Source organism: Thalassophryne amazonica, chromosome 13 (genome assembly GCF_902500255.1).
Source record: "Thalassophryne amazonica chromosome 13, fThaAma1.1, whole genome shotgun sequence".
Classification (NCBI taxonomy): Eukaryota; Metazoa; Chordata; class Actinopteri; order Batrachoidiformes; family Batrachoididae; genus Thalassophryne; species Thalassophryne amazonica.
In genome coordinates this window covers 98,081,678-98,102,462 of record NC_047115.1, presented here as the reverse complement: position 1 = coordinate 98,102,462, position 20,785 = coordinate 98,081,678, and the positions used below count along the sequence as shown (strand labels likewise).

The 20,785-nt window shown below is 43.9% G+C and overlaps 1 protein-coding gene across 1 annotated transcript in view; it reads left to right on the top strand.

The window, feature by feature from the left end:
* The window catches only part of zswim8 (zinc finger, SWIM-type containing 8), a 171,664-nt gene that overhangs the window by 50,167 nt on the left and 100,712 nt on the right, over positions 1–20,785 (top strand). Inside the window, exons 7-10 of the mRNA XM_034184232.1 lie at positions 1,998–2,118; positions 2,672–2,873; positions 10,022–10,197; positions 10,417–11,656. Coding sequence (XP_034040123.1) covers positions 1,998–2,118; positions 2,672–2,873; positions 10,022–10,197; positions 10,417–11,656 — 1,739 coding nt within the window. The remainder of the gene's footprint in view (positions 1–1,997; positions 2,119–2,671; positions 2,874–10,021; positions 10,198–10,416; positions 11,657–20,785) is intronic.

The window sequence follows — 20,785 nt, the reverse complement described above, 5'->3', positions numbered from 1 at the left end:
AGTGAAGAGAGGTGGTTTCATCAGCCATATTCCAAAAGCAAATGCATCATATACCACGAAATAATTATTTTATATAACGCAGCATCCAGTGGCACAAAGCGGGTTGCATTTGCACAACGAATTGCGCAGCAATGCTGGAATTAAATTTGTGCAAGTGTCAGTGTGGCTCAAGTTTTGGGCTTGAGAACAGAGGAGCCTCTGTTCAAACCCCCTCAGTTGCTCTTGATGTTCCAATGAGTGCTGTGCATGGCAGCATGCTGATATTGTTGTGTCAGTGGATGAATGTAAGGCGTCATTGTAAAGTGCTTTGAGCTTCTGATTCAGATGGAAAAACACTATATAAATCCATTTCATTTAAGGTGGAAGTGAGATGACATCAAGGATCGTCTCTGAGTCCTTTCTTGTTTCTAGGTTAATGGGATAAACTCAGACAGGAGATTCCATGCTCTGTGTTTGCAGATGATATTGTGATCAGTAGTGAGAAGGATGAGACGAGCCTGAAGATAGGGAGACATGCTCTGGAGAGAAGGGGAATGAAAGTCAGCAGGAGCAAGACTGAGTACATGTGTGTGAATGACTGGTGGTATAGTGTGGTTACTAGTAGTAGAGGTGGTGAAGGTAGATGACAACGGGAGGTGAAACATTGTCGTTCATATTTAAAGGTTGGAAATAAGTGTTACTGTGCTTTTTAAAAACTGCGAGTGCTGACTGATGCAGTTATGAAACAGTGACGCATTATCTGTTTAAACAGAGCAGATGTGTTGTGTTTTTCAGTGAAGGTGTGAGCTAATGTACGTACGCCGCGCAGTGCTGACTGCCTGCCTGCTGGCTCCACTGACAGTCACCAGCTCCACGCACACTGTGCATATGAAATGAAATGAGTGTAATTCATCTGATACTGATCAATAAAAAAAAGTCTTTATCAGGCTGACTCAGGTCGTAGATCGGAGCGCTGTAAGTACAGTTTGGCTCATGTCCACATGGACAACAGCTGGAAAGCATTGACTGGTGAAGTAACCTGCGTTGGCCTGGGGGCCCATCCAGGGGGAGTTGCAGACTGATCTCATTCATGCTACAGAATCCAGAGACGAGCTCTGGTGTCACCGACCAAACGCCCCCCCCCCCCCCCCCCCCCAAAAAAAACTCAATCCGCCTTTTGCATCTGCGCATGCATCATCAGCTGCGGTTCACAGGTAAAAACCTTGTTTCTGCTTCAAACTGCCTCCATTCATCATCTGTCTCAGCGACAGATAACTAAAGCTTTTGTACAACAATCATTTCCACATAAATTCAGCATTATTTCATCATAAAAGACAGATGACGTGATCAGAGCGCCGCATCTAAACGAGCTGCAAGCTGATATGTTCACTGCACGTTGGTCATTTCAGAGTGTCACAGAATTTCACAGAGTTTCTGCTTCAAACTGACTTTAGAATGATTTAAGAGGTTTTACCTTCATCATTTGATGGTTAATAATCCCATTAATCCATTTGATCACTTTGGGTGAAGAGACTCAGTCTCAGACGTGTTGCTGTGGTCCGGAATGACGCATGCACAGATGGAAAAGGCGGACCAATTTTTAGGGGCGGACTGTTCAGTTTGTGACATCAGCATCAATGGACCTCAGCGCTTATATAAGACTGATCTCTTCTTCCATTTTTATTGGAAACAATCTTCGACTGCTTTGTATTTCATCTATTGGTCATGTCTGAAATATTACATTTCTGGAGTTTAATCTTTGTACATTTCTTAGACCTTTTTGGACAGTCTCTTGGAGTGTCTGTGGTCTGGCAGTATTTTGGGGACCCCCCCCCCCACTCACTTCTGGCTGGGACAGTTATCTTCTGTAAATGGATGGACACGCTGCCGCCCTTCAAGCTTCAGTCTATTTTTATTTTCTTCCTTTCTGCTCATTTGTGGAATTATCTTGCTTTTCTGGATGTGTAATGTGTGTAATGTGTGTATGTGTGTGCGTGCGCGTGTGTGTGTGTACACAGATCCCACAGCGGGACCGTCAGCTTCTGATCAGAGCACCTGGTACTTGGATGAGTCCGCCCTCAGTGACAACATCAAGAAGACCTTGCATAAGTTCTGCGGGCCTTCACCTGTAGTTTTCAGGTACATCCGCTTCATTTGCACTGATGCCAGAAAACCACACGGTGCACAGAAAACCTTCAGGTTTGAAGGACGTGTCTGTAATAAATGCTCGTGTCAATTTAAGATGCCAAACTCCTGGTGTCCAAACAGATGCAGCTGTGAGAGTGACCATCACAGGATTTCTAAGTGATGGTCACACTCTAAAACATGCACCCTCCATCCCGATTAATTTATGTCTTTTCAAAGAAAGAACATTTTCATCTCTGAACAGAGTGGGGGCGCTGTTTTCAATGTGCAAAAAACATGAGGAGACATAAAGATGTTCATTAAAAAAAATCATGCTTGAGCTGCATCTTCCTCAAACTCTGATCACCTCTTGCTGAAATGAAGGGCTGCACATTACAAATCATTACCGTTTCCACTCAGGAAGCAAACAAATACTGTTTGTCACCGCAGCTGTTGAAAGCCGGCATGTTGTTGGTTTGCTCACACATCTCGAGTTTAATATTTGTGACACTTTGCCATCTTCCTGGCTCATTTGTTGCTGTGTCTTTCTGTGTCCTGTTGTCCACAGTGATGTCAATTCCATGTACCTGTCATCCACGGAGCCACCTGCTGCTGCTGAGTGGGCGTGTCTACTGCGACCACTTAGGGGTCGTGAACCCGAGGGCATCTGGAACCTCCTGTCTATTGTCAGGGAGATGTTCAAGAGACGAGACAGCAACGCAGCCCCTCTGCTGGAGATCCTGACTGAGCAGTGCCTCACCTACGAACAGGTACCGACGGTTTCCTGTTCACACTGCTCAGAGTTCACCTCAGATGGACCATTTGACTGTCTTCAGTCTTTCTTTATGTCCTTCACAACAATAGCAGTGTAGAGATGTTTATCAACATGATTTTACCGCCACAGATAACAATATAAGATGTGTGTGTGTGTGTGTGTGTGTGTGTGTGTGTGTGTGTGTGTGTGTGTGTGTGTGTGTGTGTGTGTGTGTGTAGACTTAAGATTATATTACAACATTTTATGGGGTTTTGACACTAATGATTTAATTCTCTTGTCAAACCAGTGATGTTCATGTCTCTGGGTTTTAGAACACTGAGATTGAGAGATGCCTGGGAAGATCTAATGGAGTCATGAGGTCAAAGCTCAAAAGTGTTTGATGATGTCAACGTCTTTGCAGGAGAAGAAAGGTCCAAGCCTTTAGCATCCTGGTGATTCCAGTCTTACCATATGGTTGTCAGACCTGGACTCTAACCAGTGACCTCAGGTGACAACTGAATGTTTTTGGTACCAGGTCTCTTTAGAGGATCCTTGAGCCCCACTGGAATGACATTGTGTTAAACCTAGTGTGACTCAGATGAGGAGGATCACTCAGATTGTGAGGGAGCATCAGCTTTGACATTTTGTGCCTGTGGTATGTTTCTCTGGACCTGATCCAGGACACAGGAACCAGCAGGTGGATAAGGCCGGGGACACTCCCACGTTTCACCTGGCTGCAGCAGGTTGATAGTTAATTTTAGAGATGTGGGGGTGGTCGAGTTGCCTATTGGGTGGTTGCCATCCAGAACCCCAAGTGGTTCTGTGGTGTTGTGGATGCAGCGGAGTGTGGCAAAGTCACCTGCTCCAAGATCAGCATAAAGAATGTGTGTGAGGTGGAGATGGAGGTCTCTGTTGTTTAAAATCCTCAGCGGAAGCAGCAGGAAAAAGAAAAGAATCTGTGCACCTGTCATCTCTGATCCCTCAGACGGCACTGCGTCAAGAACAGTCATTCATCAATAGCTGATATAATCATATGGGCAAAGGCTTACTTTGGGAAACCTTTGTCAAACTCTATAATATGGAGTTGCATTCACAAATGCCACCTCAAACTTTACTAGGCAAAAGAGAAGCCTTATGTTAACCTTGTCTAGATGCGGCATCGTTCTTGTAATTTTAAACTGTCAGATGATCCCTCCTTTAATATCGCAGGCTAATATGGGGGAAAATAAGTGGTGTAGAGGATGATTCTTTACATTTTGTGTCTCTGAGAACTGATCCCAGAGCTGCCCAGTAGCTTGTTTTTGACTCAGGAGTTTTCTCCTCGCCCATTGGTTCAAATGTGTCACGTGATATAAAGGCTTACTCTGGTTGGCTGTCAGTTCCTCCCGTTTCAGCGGTGGTGTTAGTTACACTTTTATCGTTGTCTTTTGATTTGCACATTAGCGAGGTCATTAGGATGGCCCATTTTCACTTGAGTAACCTTGCGATGATCAGACCTGTCCTGTCTACGGCGGCAGCAGAAATTTTGATTCACACCTTTGTGTCTTCCAGGATTGACTGTTGTAATGTTTTATTTTCTGGAATGCTACGTAAGACTATGAGATGTCTACAGATTGTACATAATACCCTGGCTTCCCTCCACCAGCTCCCTGTGACTCTCAGGGTGGATTTCAGCTGTTTGTTGCTGACAAATGAGGCTCTAAATGCACAGGCACCTAACTAGCACGCTGAACGTGTTGAACCTTATGTACCTCCTCGTATTACGTGGTCATTGGATGTAGACTTGCTCTGTGTCCCGAATGTTAAAAAGAAGTCAGACGTCTTCCTGCCTTATGGAATATTCTGCCTGTTGGGATTTGAAAAGCAACTTCCATCGACTCTTTTAAGATGAGTCTGAAAACTGATTTGTTTTCTATATCTATCATCATGGGTATTGATGATTTTTTTTTTCTTGTATAAAATAGTTTTATGGTTTTAATTGTTTTTACTCTGTGATATGATGATCTCATGATTTCCATAGTCACTGGTGGTTGGCTCTCACTGCGGTATTGTATCACTTCCTGTTCCGGAGCACAGCAGTGTTTTGCTGTATCTGTTAGCTGTTTAATCTGCGTAGTTAGATTGATCTAGATAACTAGATAATGATTTGTTTCACAGTATAATCTTCACGTGCCTTAACTAAAGCACTCCCTCTGCTGAATCATCTCTAAATTATTTACACATTATTCACTTTGTGTGTTTTTAGGAATCCGCTACTAGCTCTTAGCTGGTTTAGCATGGCGGCTTCTGGCTGTCCTGCACTTTTCTGCTCTGGGTGTGAAATGTTTAGTTATTCCTCGGCCTCCTTTAGCAGTAACAGTACTTGTAATAAGTGTAGCTTATTCGTAGCTTTGGAGGCCAGGCTGGGCGAATTGGAGACTCGGCTCCGCGCCTTGGAAAATCCTACAGCTAGCCAGGCCCCTGTAGTTGGTGCGGACCAAGGTAGCTTAGCCGCCGTTAGCTGTCCTCCAGCAGATCCCGAGCAGCCGGGAAAGCAGGCCGACTGGGTGACTGTGAGGACGAAGCGTAGTTCTAAACACAAGCTCCCTGTACACCACCAACTCGTTCACATTTCTAACCATTTTTCCCCACTTGGCGACACACCCGCCGAGGAACAGACTCTGCTTATTGGCGACTCTGTTTTGAGAAATGTGAAGTTAGCGACACCAGCAACCATAGTCAATTGTCTTCCGGGGGCCAGAGCAAGCGACAGTGAAGGAAATTTGAAACTGCTGGCTAAGCGTAAATTTGGTAAGATTGTAATTCACGTCGGCAGTAATGACACCCGGTTACGCCAATCGGAGGTCACTAAAATTAACATTGAATCGGTGTGTGACTTCGCAAAAACAATGTCGGACTCTGTAGTTTTCTCTGGGCCCCTCCCCAATCGGACCGGGAGTGACATGTTTAGCCGCATGTTCTCCTTGAATTGCTGGCTGTCTGAGTGGTGTCCAAAAAATGAGGTGGGCTTCATAGATAATTGGCAAAGCTTCTGGGGAAAACCTGGTCTTGTTAGGAGAGACGGCATCCATCCCACTTTGGATGGAGCAGCTCTCATTTCTAGAAATCTGGCCAATTTTATTAAACCCTCCAAACCGTGACTATCCAGGGTTGGGACCAGGAAGCAGAGTAGTAGTCTTACACACCTCTCTGCAGCTTCTCTCCCCCTGCCATCCCCCAATACCCCATCCCCATAGAGACGGTGCCTGCTCCCAGACCACCAACAACCAGTAAAAATCTATTTAAGCATAAAAATTCAAAAAGAAAAAATAATATAACACCTTCAACTGCACCACAGACTAAAACAGTTAAATGTGGTCTATTAAACATTAGGTCTCTCTCTTCTAAGTACCTGTTAGTAAATGATATAATAACTGATCAACATATTGATTTATTCTGCCTTACAGAAACCTGGTTACAGCAGGATGAATATGTTAGTTTAAATGAGTCAACACCCCCGAGTCACACTAACTGTCAGAACGCTCGTAGCACGGGCCGAGGGGGAGGATTAGCAGCAATCTTCCATTCCAGCTTATTAATTAATCAAAAACCCAGACAGAGCTTTAATTCATTTGAAAGCTTGACTCTTAGTCTTGTCCATCCAAATTGGAAGTCCCAAAAACCAGTTTTATTTATTATCTATCGTCCACCTGGTCGTTACTGTGAGTTTCTCTGTGAATTTTCAGACCTTTTGTCTGACTTAGTGCTTAGCTCAGATAAGATAATTATAGTGGGCGATTTTAACATCCACATAGATGCTGAGAATGACAGCCTCAACACTGCATTTAATCTATTATTAGACTCAATTGGCTTTGCTCAAAATGTAAATGAGTCCACCCACCACTTTAATCATACTTTAGATCTTGTTTTGACTTATGGTATGGAAATTGAAGACTTAACAGTATTCCCTGAAAACCCCCTTCTGTCTGATCATTTCTTAATAACATTTACATTTACTTTAATGGACTACCCAGCAGTGGGGAATAAGTTTCATTACAGTAGAAGTCTTTCTGAAAGCGCTGTAACTAGGTTTAAGGATATGATTCCTTCTTTATGTTCTTCAATGCCATATACCAACACAGTGCAGAGTAGCTACCTAAATTCTGTGAGTGAGATAGATTATCTCGTCAATAGTTTTACATCCTCATTGAGCACAACTTTGGATGCTGTAGCTCCTCTGAAAAAGAGAGCCTTAAATCAGAAGTGCCTGACTCCGTGGTATAACTCACAATCTCGCAGCTTAAAGCAGATAACCCGTAAGTTGGAGAGGAAATGGCGTCTCACTAATTTAGAAGATCTTCACTTAGCCTGGAAAAAGAGTTTGTTGCTCTATAAAAAAAGCCCTCCGTAAAGCTAGGACATCTTACTACTCATCACTAATTGAAGAAAATAAGAACAACCCCAGGTTTCTTTTCAGCACTGTAGCCAGGCTGACAAAGAGTCAGAGCTCTATTGAGCCGAGTAATCCTTTAACTTTAACTAATAATGACTTCATGACTTTCTTTGCTAACAAAATTTTAACTATTAGAGAAAAAATTACTCATAACCATCCCAAAGACATATTGTTATCTTTGTCTGCTTTCAGTAATGCTGGTATTTGGTTAGACTCTTTCTCTCTGATTGTTCTGTCTGAGTTATTTTCATTAGTTACTTCCTGCAAACCATCAACATGTCTATTAGACCCCATTCCTACCAGGCTGCTCAAGGAAGCCCTACCATTAATTAATGCTTTGATCTTAAATATGATCAATCTATCTTTATTAGTTGGCTATGTACCACAGGCTTTTAAGGTGACAGTAATTAAACCATTACTTAAAAAGCCATCACTTGACCCAGCTATCTTAGCTAATTATAGGCCAATCTCCAACCTTCCTTTTCTCTCAAAAATTCTTGAAAGGGTAGTTGTAAAACAGCTAACTGATCATCTGCAGAGGAATGGTCTATTTGAAGAGTTTCAGTCAGGTTTCAGAAGTCATCATAGTACAGCAACAGCATAAGTGAAGGTTACAAATGATCTTCTTATGGCCTCAGACAGTGGACTCATCTCTGTGCTTGTCCTGTTAGACCTCAGTGCTGCTTTTGATACTGTTGACCATAAAATTTTATTACAGAGATTAGAGCATGCCATAGGTATTAAAGGCACAATTTGTTCATGTAAATGGGGAATCTTCTTCACAGACTAAGGTTAATTATGGAGTTCCACAAGGTTCTGTGCTAGGACCAATTTTATTCACTTTATACATGCGTCCCTTAGGCAGTATTATTAGAAAGCATTGCTTAAATTTTCATTGTTACGCAGATGATACCCAGCTTTATCTATCCATGAAGCCAGAGGACACACACCAATTAGTTAAACTGCAGGAATGTCTTACAGACATAAAGAAATGTTGGAGTCATTTTTGATCAGGAAATGTCCTTCAATGCGCATATTAAACAAATATGTAGGACTGCTTTTTTACATTTGCGCAATATCTGTAAAATTAGAAACGTTTTGTCTCAGAGTGATGCTGAAAAACTAATTCATGCATTTATTTCCTCTAGGCTGGACTATTGTAATTCATTATTATCAGGTTGTCCTACAAGTTCCCTGAAAAGTCTTCAGTTAATTCAAAGTGCTGCAGCTAGAGTACTGACGGGGACTAGAAGGAGAGAGCATATTTCACCCATATTGGCCTCTCTTCATTGGCTTCCTGTTAATTCTAGAATAGAATTTAAAATTCTTCTTCTTACTTATAAGGTTTTGAATAATCAGGTCCCATCTTATCTTAGCGACCTCATAGTACCATATCACCCCAATAGAGCGCTTCGCTCTCAGACTGCAGGCTTACTTGTAGTTCCTAGGGTTTGTAAGAGTAGAATGGGAGGCAGAGCCTTCAGCTTTCAGGCTCCTCTCCTGTGGAACCAGCTCCCAATTCAGATCAGGGAGACAGACACCCTCTCTACTTTTAAGATTAGGCTTAAAACTTTCCTTTTTGCTAAAGCTTATAGTTAGGGCTGGATCAGGTGACCCTGAACCATCCCTTAGTTATGCTGCTATAGATGTAGACTGCTGGGGGGTTTCCCATGATGCACTGAGTGTTTCTTTCTCTTTTTGCTCTGTATGCACCACTCTGCATTTAATCATTAGTGATTGATCTCTGCTCTCTTCCACAGCATGTCTTTTTCCTGATTCTTTCCCCTCAGCCCCAACCAGTCCCAGCAGAAGACTGCCCCTCCACGAGCCTGGTTCTGCTGGAGGTTTCTTCCTGTTAAAAGGGAGTTGCTCACAGGGGGTCGTTTTGACCGTTGGGGTTTTTCTGTAATTATTGTATGGCTTTTGCCTTACAATATAAAGCGCCTTGAGGCAACTGTTGTTGTGATTTGGCGCTATATAAATAAAATTGATTTGATTTTGATTTTAATGTTCTGGAGTTCAGCAGTTTGAGTTTTTTCCCCTCATTTAAAGCGCTTTATTATGGAAGTGTATTTATATATATATATATATATATATATATATATACATATATATATACTTACTTCTGTACTTCCAGTCCCTCAGTAAAGAAGCGGGCTGAGGTTAGTAGATGATAACTGGGTGCCCCACCTTGTTTCATTCATCCAGGAACAGTTTTGGGGGAAATCCACACTGTGTGCTTGTGGTGTGGATCACAGCGCAGTGTCGGAGGTTACAAATTGGCCCATTTTCAATTATGACTCAGAAATTCTCACGCTTGTCTTTACTGAGGGACTGGAAGTACAGAAACCCATTGTACAGTAGTAATTTTTTTACACACGCACACATAAATAAAAAATAAAAATGGCCTGATCTCGTAATTATGAGATCAGTGGTCTTATTTTTTTTAATCCAGTGAATGCAGTACGCTTCCGTACTTTATAAATAAATGTATTTTTATCATTGTTATCCACAGACGCTGCTGTTTTTGTTTGTTTTATGGTCGCTGTGAAGTATTTTGTTTCGTACGTCCTTTACTTGCTGTTGGCTCGTGTGGATGTTATCTGACAGAATGATTGATGTCATCATCAAAGCGTTTCTTTAGGAACAGTGAACACATGGAAACCTTGAAGTTCTCGTCTTGGTAAATGCTTTGTTGTCTGACTTGGTGTTCCTTGCCGGTGTCTGCTCAGATCATCAGCTGGTGGTACAGCGTTCGCACATCTGCGTCCCACAGCAGTGCCAGCGGGCACACCGGACGGAGCAACGGCCAGTCAGAGGTGGCGGCTCACGCCTGTGCCAGCATGTGTGATGAGATGGTGGTGCTGTGGCGACTGGCAGTGCTCGACCCCACGTTGAGCCCAGCCAGGTCAGACCATTTGAATTTTACAAAAGCCTGGTTCTTGCAGGAACATTGGGCAGAGTGTTTCTGTGACAGTAATATCAGCAGGCCGATGACACTGAAGCAGGATTACTAAACTACCAAATACAGAAAAACGTTTTTCTACCTTTGTGACACGGTGATCACATGAAATGATCAGTGACTAATGATGAAATTGAATTAAATCGTTGTCCTCTTTTCGTCTAGACGGCTGGAACTGGCAGCTCAGCTGAAGCAGTGGCACCTGAAAGTCATTGAGATTGTGAAACGAGGACAACACCGCAAATCCCTGGATAAGCTCTTCCAGGGTTTCAAACCTGCTGTGGAATGCTGCTACTTCAACTGGGAGGTAGCCTACCCACTGGAAGGGATCACCTACTGCAGCGCCGATAAGAAGAGCGCCACCTTCTGCTGGCCTCGGGGAGTGCAGCACCAAAGAGGCCTCAAGACACACATTGGAGGAGGTGGAGAAACGCCTGAATCAGGAGGAGGGGACAGAGCAGAAGGCGGGGTTAGTGTAGATTATAAAGCAAGAGGAAGTAGTTATTCACCCCAGCAGGAGGTGGCGGTGCGCCCGAAAGAGACCATTTTAAATAAGAGAAAGTGTCTGTCGGTGAGCGGAGGGGGCAGCATGCTCGTCCGCCTGGGAGGGGGTGTCTCACTGTCTCTGGACGACGGTGGAGGGAAGTGCATGTACAAAGCACCAGGCTCCTCCTCTGGAGGTAAACTGAAATTGACACAGGGAGGTGGTAAAGGGGTTCAGGTAGTGGCGTCTGGAGGAGGTAACCTAGGAGGAGCTAAGCATCCCAGTGCCAAGCGGAGGACCAGCAGTGAGGACAGTTCCCTGGAGCCTGATCTGGCTGAACTCAGCCTGGATGACGGCTGCAGTCTGGCCTTAGGGGCTGAGGCCTCCAACACGTTTGAATTTCTCCCCCCACCCCCAGAGATGCTACCGTCTCCAAGTCCTCTTCTCCGTACGTTTGGCGGCAGTGGAGGGAGCAAGATGTTTGAAACAAAGCGTCTGAACCACACCTTAACGGTGCTTCCTGCTCCTGAGCCTGTGCCGCCTTGTTTTCAGTCTAAAGAGGTGGTTGTGGTTGCTATGGACATTCCCAGTGCTGCAGAGCTGGACGTAGAGACCCTGCAGAGCCAAAATGAAGACCTTGATCCAGTGCAGAATCCTGAGCCTTCCTCCTCAACCACAGCCGCTTGTGTATCCACCACTCTGAGCACAGAACAACCACCACGGAGCTGCAGAGACGCAACAGATAACCCAGGTCCAGACGCAGCAGCTGGAGCTGTTGGGGGCGAGGACGACTATCAGGCCTACTATCTGAGCGCCGCATCTGAGGAGGGCGGCGACCGACAGCTCCCTGACAGCCAGCAGGAGGACGAGCCAGACATCTTTGCAGGGATCAAACCCCTGGAGCAGGAAGGACGGATGGAGGTAAGACCTCAGACACGTGACCTCATCTGTTGGTTTTTAACATTACTCCAAGACAACAATCAAGTTTTCACAAAAGCTGTTTGAAGGATCTGGCCTGAGATCCAGTCTTCAGCAGTGTGCACTGGTGACTGAGGGGCAGTGGACCAGTCAGTTTCTATGACGTCCTGTGTTTGATTCCTGAGGGAGCAGAGCCTTGATAACGCTTAACAGCTTTGTGTCTTCTGGTTTGCTGCTGTTTTTTTCCCTGAATTATCAAAGTTTGAAAGCAGGAAGTAATTTTTAAGTGTCTGTGGTTTCAGTGCAGAAGGTTCCCGGTTCAAACCCCTCCCCCACCACATTTGTTCCTTGTAATGTGGCGTTGTGTCAGTGAAAGGGAACAGCTGAAGGGTCTCACTGTGAGAAGTTGCTTATTTGAGATTGAAAGGGTACTTGAACATGTTTACTGTTTACCACATATATATTATAGTGTAGACATCATATCCACCACATAGCAGAACCACCTTGGGTCCTGGGTAGCAACCACCCAGGCAAACAATCAGTTCTTCCACAGTTCTGAAAAATAACCATCTATCTGCCACAGCAAGGTGAAAGATGGGCATGCGCTTGGTCTTATCCTGCTGCTGCTGCTGCGTGCTGGATCGTGCACAGAGAAACACACCACATGGACAGAATGTTGTAGCTGATGTTCCCTCACAGTGTCTGGGAGCCTCCCCTTCTCAGCCTCCCTGAGTAGCCGCCAGTGATGCCGGTAACGCATTACTCTAATCTGACTGCTTTTTTTAGTAGCGAGTAATCTAATGTATTAATCTTTCCAAATCAGTAATCAGATTAAAGTTACTTCTCCAAGTCACTGTGCGTTATTGTTATTATTGCATTGTGGGTTGATCGCAGCATTAAACTGGCCTGTGGACAGGAGATCGGGGGGAACTGCCCACTTTGCCCGCTTCCAGCGAGCTGCGAGCTTTTAATCTGCGGTTTTCTCCAGCAGCTCCAAGTTTAAAAAAACAGTTGTCACCGTCTCTCAAAGCGCGGTGACGACGGCACACCTGCACTGAGATTTACAAAGACATTTTAATGCTTTTTCCGAACCTTTATTTAAAACTCTGAGCCGCTCTGTGTGTCTCCTCGCTGAAAACAGCTGATCCGTGACACCTGAAAAACTAACACTTTTTTTACACCCAAATGTACCTAAACTCTCTTTCTGAGGACGACATGACATAAAAAAACCACTGCTAAAACTTCCTTACCTGCCAGTCTGGTCATGTTTTCTGTATAAATAAATGTTACCCATTCTTCCTGCTCAAACACCAAAGCAGGGGAGAAGCCTGACAGAAAGGGGGTGTGGCGCGTGGCAGGAAGGCGGCCCCCTATAACACCCCTGGATTAAAGGTCCACTTTTGAAGCCTTTTTTTTTTTTTTTTTTTACTAATCCTAACACTAATACTACTTTCCACATAATTTCAACTAAAATGTTTAGAGAGAATTTAAATGTTAGAAAAATTTAATAGTCACATTTATAAACAATGTAGGTGTCAGGCTGGGTGGAGGCCTGGCATCCAGGGTGGCTGGACCCACAGAGGAGACTCCCAGACTAGGCTTTGTTGAAAGAGAAATCATGGTCTTTATTCCAGGCTTTGGTTCGGTACACGTGTGGTTAGTCAGCGAAGCAGAAGTACGAACAGGATTAGGCTGAGACACAGTCATAAACAAGCAGGGGTCAGAGGCACGAGCAAACACAGACATCTGGGATGAGGCAAGAGGCACGGTTGAGAACAGAGCAGGATTCGGAACACGGTAAGACAAAAATCAGGCCTGTGAAAGGCGCTGGAAAGTGTTCAAAGACAACAATCTGGCAGTGAGCTGTGAGACTGTGAGGGCTTAAATTCTGGTGGACTAATCAGGGTGTGAAACAAGGACCAGGTGGTGTTAATGAGGTGCACGGGTGGAGCAATCTAGAAAGGAGGCGTGGCTAGTGGACAAAGATTAAACACTGTGCAAGATAGAGAGGAAGAGAGTGCACCAAGTGGAGTGATGTAGGATACAGAGATACGTAGACAGGTGCAAAGAGCGTGAGTGAAGGCAAACACAAAGGAGACAGTGAGACAAGTGAGAGAGAGACATGATGGCAGGTGCAGGGCGTGGAGTGAACATAATAAGATGGGATGACATAAAAACCGAGAACAGGGATCAGACAAACTATAATACAACTATGCATAGGAACCAGGATAGAGCATGAACATTACTCAGAGAATGATACTAAGAAAATAAACACAAATGAGAAAAGCAAAATAAACAAGTGATAAACTAATGATCAGTAAAGCAAACACCAACTGGCTGGAGAAAACTAGAATGATGACTAACGAATCCAGTGACAAAGAAACAAGGTGACGGAGCAAAACCAATGAGAACAGGAGAAATAAACAGATGATAACTAAATGACAAACAATGAAAAGAAACCGGCAGTGCAACCTAGACTAGAACTGAACCATGGCTGAAGTATAGAAAGTGACACATAAAGTAGCAAAGTAAAATAGAACCCAGGATAATGAAAATAAATAACTAATAAATCCAAGCCAAAGCCGATGGTGAGTAAAAGGAAGGGGCAAAATACGGAGCAAAGCCTAGATCAGGGCCAGCCTAGATCAGGGCCAGGCAGTGATTAAAACATTACTTAAGAAATCTAATCTTGCCCCTAGTGTATTGGAAAACTATTAGCCAATATCAAATCTATCATTTTGCCCTAAAATTCTGGAAAATGTGTTTCACAGGAGTTCGTGAACCACCGTACTGAGAATAATCTGTTAGAGCCACTGCAGTCTGCTTTTAGAAAATATCATTCCACAGAGACGGCTCTCACTAAAGTGGTAAATGATCTTCTGCTTACAATGGATTCGGACACCACTATGGTTTTTGTGCTGTTATATCTCAGTGCTGCGTTTGATACCATGGATCATCATATTCTACTCAATAGGCTGGAGAATCATTTTGCGATTACTGGGAGTGCCATTCCAATGATGTCATATTTGACCAGTCGTTCTCACTGTGTTTTGTACAGTAACACTACCTCTAACCTTAGTGACATGAAATTTGGGGTTCCACAGGGGTCTGTCTTAGGCCCCCTGCTTTTCTCCCTTTATATAGCACCCCTTGGGCACATATTGCAGCGTTATGGGATTACCTTTCATTGCTATGCTGATGATACTCAGTTATACATGCCGATAACTGCTGGTAATCGCATTCACATAAAATTCTTAGAAGATTGTCATGCGTCAGTGAGAAGTTGGATGTCCAGCAACTTCCTACTTTTAAACTCTGATAAGACTGAAATGATGCTTCTTGGTTCAGTGAGACATCAGCATCAATTTGACCAGCGAACTCTTAGCCTAGGTTTGTGTGTCATACATCAGACTGACAAAATGAAGAACCTTGGGATAATTTTTGATCATACGTTGTCCTTTGACCTCCACATTAGAGATATTACGAGGACTGCTTTCTTCCACCTGCGAAATATAATGAAGATTCGTCCCATCCTGTCTATGGCTGATGCTGAGACCCTGATTCAGGCATTTATCTCTTCTACATTGGACTATTGCAATGTTCTATTTGCAGGTTTACCACATTCCAGCATTAGGGGTCTCCAATTGGTTCAAAATACTCTTGCCAGACTTTTGACACGAGGCAGAAAGTTTGACCACATTACACCCATTTTGGTGTCTCTTCACTGGCTTCCTGTCCCTGTATGATCAGATTTTAAGGTTCTGCTATTAACCTGTAAAATTATTCACAGACTGGCACCTCCCTACTTAGCTGTTCTGTTCTGTGGAATGATCTCCCTGCATCAATAAAACAGTCTGATTCTGTAGAGACTTTCAAGTCCTGGCATAGTATGTTACTGTGCTTTTTACTCTTTTAAATTCATTTTATTAGTCAAGTTTATCTAAAGTCTGTGTCTGTTAGTGAAGCTTAGGGCTAGTGGCCGGCGATCACCTTAGTATTTCTTCTGTTTTTCTTGTTGCTTAATGGTGACAAATTGTCTTTCCGATGTCTGATTCTGTTTTTTTCCTCTCTGTTTGGGGTGCAGCTCCATGTTGGGAAAGTGTAAGTACACGGACCCACAACAGGGGGCGCAAATGAACGGACAATGGAATAGGTCAAATAACAACACTTTACTGTTGCGAACGTGCACAACAAACACAACAGATTACACAATAGATCAGAGGTCAAATTACAAGGTGTCGTGTGGGCAGGCTCGAAGATAGGAGACGCCTGTCCAAAGCAGAACCGGAACCACACGATTTCCTCCGCCACCAGACCCCGGGAATACTGGAGCCGCCAAGTCCCGAACTCCCAGGTGGCCACTGCCTCCGCGTGTCGGACCTGGTACTGCTGGCGAGGAACAAAAACACAATTAAACGTGGGTGTGTCTGCACCCAGCAATCTGCACGGCAGGGAAGCTACCTCCACCTCTCGTTGGAGAAAAAGTCTATTATCACTCACAAAAATCACAAAAAGGGCTTTCTATCAAGCAGTCAGGCTGAGGATATTACCTTTCAGGTAGAACGATATCTCGGCAAAGAGGTGGAGATGACGTCTTGCTGATATACCGATGCAGATCAGATGAGTGGTGACAGCTGTCACAGGTGATGAGTGTCAGCTGTCACCCCGGCTGCTCCTGTGAGGCGGCAGCGCCCTCTGGTGCCTGGAGCCCACACTCCAGGCAGGGTGCCCTCTGGTGGTGGTGGGCCAGCAGTACCTCCTCTTCAGCGGCCCACACAACACTCCATCCAGAACTGGGATTGGGTGTCTTCTTCTGCAGACCTCCCGTTCTGTGCACCAGCATGGACTCTCAAAATTTCCTGTATATTTGTATTGTCAATTGTGTCTGTAGTGTGGCCCAAGCAGAGGGTCACCCCTTTGATTCTGGTCAACTTGAGGTTTCTTCAAGTCATCAGAGGGCGTTCCTTTGGCGCTGTATAAATTTGGCGCTATATAAATGAAATACATGAAAAAAAATCTTTACCTGTATTAATTGCACCTGTTTGAACTTGTTACCTGTAAAAAGACACCTGTTCACACACTCAATCAATCACACTCCAACCTGTCCACCATAGCCAAGACCAAAGAGCTGTCTAAGGACACCAGGGACAAAACTTTAGACCTGCACAAGGCTGGGATGGACTACAGGACAACAGGCAAGCAGCTTGGTAGAAGACAACAACTGTTATCATTATTTATTAGAAAGTGGAAGAAACACAAGATGACGGTCAATCTCCCTCGGTCTGGGATTCATGCAAGATATTACCTCGTGGGGTAAGGATGATTCTGAGAAAGCCCAGACCAACACAGGAGGACTTGGTCAATGACCTGAAGAGAGCTGGGACCACAGTCACAAAGATTACATTAGTAACACATGATGCTGTCATGGTTTAAAATCCTGCAGGGCAGCAAGGTCCCCCTGCTCAAGCCAGCACATGTCCAGGCCCGTTTGAAGTTCACCAGTGACCATCTGGATGATCCAGAGGAGGCATGGGTGAAGGTCATATGGTCAGATGAGACCAGAATAGAGCTTTTTGGAATCAAGTCCACTTACCATGTTTAGAGGATGAGAACAACCTCAAGAAAACCATCCCAACCGTGAAGCATGGGGGTGGAAACATCATACTCTGGGGGTGCTCTTCTGCAAACGGGACAGGACGACTGCACCGTATTGAAGGGAGGATGGATGGGGTCATGTATTGTGAGATTTTGGCAAACAACCTCCTTCCCTCAGTAAGAGCATTGAAGATGGGTTGTGGCTGGGTCTTCAATGACCTGAACCACACATCTATATTTTCTCCAAATGGAAAAAGGAGAAAACTGACAACAGGTTCTTTGGATGCAAAGTCAGTAACTCGCCTGTCAAATTCTGACACGATGTTCTGTACGTGATCATCGTAATGTGCACTCTCAAGCTCTGCCCAGTCTTTGTCCTGGTGCTTAAGTTCTATGTCCATGTGTGGAAAGTTCCACGGGTCAAACCCTTGCAACCTGCTTGATAGCAGGTGTAACTTGCTTTTAAAGATGTTCACGAGCTGGTCATGTTGATGATGGGTTTGTCCGTGAGCTTGACAGTCAGATCGGTAAGTAAGACTAAATCTAAGAGCCACTGACTGTCTTCTAGCTGTGCATATTCAGCATGGTTTGAACATTTCAGAAATTCTTTAATTTCAGGCAACAATTCAGAAAACCAGAAGTTCCAGAAGTTTACACGTGTGCAGCAGTATCTGTGTGTTCTGCATGTGTCTCAACACTGCAGTCTTGTTAGCCACATCCGTCACGTCTTTCATGTTTACGGATTGTTGTGCTGCTCGTTGACTTTTCATTTCCTGGACTTTTCAGGCGTGCAGAGGTGATTTAGCCTGGAGGTTTGCATCGTAGTTATTCTTGTGGCTTGTTTTGAAATGCCACTCCAGATTCCCTTTCTTTGGTAAAGACACATCTGCATTGCGGACAAGACAGATGGATTTGGCATTCAAATAACGAAAAAATAATATTCCTTCTACTCTGAATAAAAATACGTTTTTGATTTATTTAGCCTCCATAAATGTAGCGTTCCCCCGCCCTTTTCTTCTGTGGCATTTCTTCTTTGGCATTTAACAGCAGCCGGCATTGCTGCAGCCTTCTGCATCACTACATTATACCAGCACTAAATCCTCTCAATGAGTCCAGGTTTTTGTTTTTTTGGGTGATCGACCGATCGATCACAATCAACTGGTTGGGCACGCCAGATCTAACGTATTGCATTCAGTGATGTTATGACAAATCGTGTCTGGCACATTTGCACAGATCTGTGCACAGAACATTGTTTTGCAGACATGTACAAATGTCTGCATCTATGCATACAGTTTTTTTTTGTTTTTTTTTAATAAATGGTTTCCAATGTGGGCAGCATGGTGGCTTAGTGGTTAGCACTGTTGCCTCACAGCGAGAAGGTCATGGATTCAATTCCCACCTGTGGCCTTTCTGTGTGGAGTTTGCATGTTCTCCCTGTGTTTGCGTGGGATTCCTCCGGGTGCTCCGGTTTCCTCCCACATCCAAAGACATGCGGGTTAGGTGGAATGGAATCTTTAAATTGTCCGTAAGTGTGCGAGTGGGTGTGAATGTGTTTGTTTGTCTGTTTGTGACCCTGTGACAGACTGGCGTCCTGTCCTGGGTGAACCCCGCCTCACGCTCTGTGACTGCTGGGATAGGCTCCAGCCCCCCACGACCCTTAATTGGACTAAGCAGTTGAAGATGAGAGTTTCCAATGCAGTACACAAGTTCCATTACACAATCATGCAACTGCATAAAACCAATTAGCCATGAAATACAGTATTCAGTTATGTAATTGATGAACAGTCAAAACAAAACAAAGAAAATTTTGGACACAGGTTCCCTCGTGTGGTGAAGTATCTAACATCACAATTACCATGAATTAGAATTAGGCCATGAGATGTGGTATTCAATCATGTAGTTACTGGAGAATAAGTACATATAAATAACTAAACACATGAATGAATAAATAAATAAATGCTGAAGGTTCTCCTACATGTCTAGTCATATAAAGCATTAAAAACATGGCGATAGCATTATTATGAATTAGAACAGTCAGATCATTAGAAATGATCAGACTGTGTGATCATGTCTTTCGTGTTTCAATCGATGCATCATGTATCGGTCTGTTCTAAGTTATTTAAGTATCAGTGTGTCATACATAACCAACAACAGAATTTGCACAGATAAAACCAGCATAATAAACTTCATTATTTTGTGTCACCATGACAACATGTTATAGTAATATTTCAGAATCTTCATAAACAGCCACCAAGTCACAGCCTTTGATTCATCATATCCATCCATCCATTTTCTTCCGCTTTATCCGGAGTCGGGTCGTGGGGGCAGCAGCTCAAGCAAAGCCGCGCAGACCTCCCGATCCACACACACCTTCTCTGGGGTGATCCAGAAAGGATTGGGTGGCAGTCGAGGGCAGGGCAGGTCGCACTCACAGCCCCTGGCTGTTGGCACATGGAATGATTCATCATATATAAAGTATTAAACTTACCTGCGTGTAGAAGCTGCAGCTTCTGCTTTACTTACTTTGGATGCTCTTTGTTGTTTTTTTCAGTCTATTCTGAGTCAGTAAAGTGTGAGTAGCATTTTTTATGTAATCCACCATTGTTGGGTACTGGAGGTTTACTGTTACCATTATTATTACTGTTATTATTAAATGGACTGGTCCTCATTTTATAGAGCGCTTTTTCCATCTGCTTTAGAAGCTCAACGCGCTTCACAATGATGCCTCACATTCACCCATTCACACAGACACCTCGATGTCAGGCTGCTGCCATGCAAAGCACTCACTGCACACTGGGAGCAACTAGGGGATTATGGACCTTGCCCAAGAGCCCTTAGTGATTTTCCAGTCTGACTGGGTTTTGGACAGAGGATTCTCTGGTCTGAAGCCCAACGCTTAACCACTAGACCATCACCTCCCCACTGAAATCTTACTGAAACCTGCTGACATGGGTGAGTTGTGTGCTGGGCTACGTAATTACGCAATTTCTGCTTGTGTACCTTCCAAAGTATCCCGTTTTGTAATGTATTAAGTAAAACATGCATATCTTCTATAAAAATGGTACAAAGTTTCACTTTTGGATAGGAAGATGCACATAAAATGCGCTTTTTCTTCATACAAATGTGACACATCCTGTTCACTCTTGCCAGCCATGTTGTCCCCATGTGTCACCGACTTGCTGTTTTACAGCGATTGTCATTGGCTAGTTCCTTGTATTCAATAGAGTGATTGGCTAGGTTTTTCGAGGCTTAGAGGATAAGTAAACAATGAATTAAAATTTTAAATTACTCATTAATAAAGGTGTAACGGTACATGTATTTGTATTGAATCATTTCAGTGTGGAACGTTCGGTGCAGTCCAGGGCTGTTCATGGGTGAGTTCACGTTGCGCGTGTTTACATTCAGTGTTGCCAATTTAGCGACTTTCTCGCTAAATCTGGTGACTTTCCAAACCCTCTTGACTTATTTTCTCAAAAATGACTAGCGACAAATCTAGCTACTTTTCCTGGTGTTACCGGAGACTTTTCTGATGTTTGG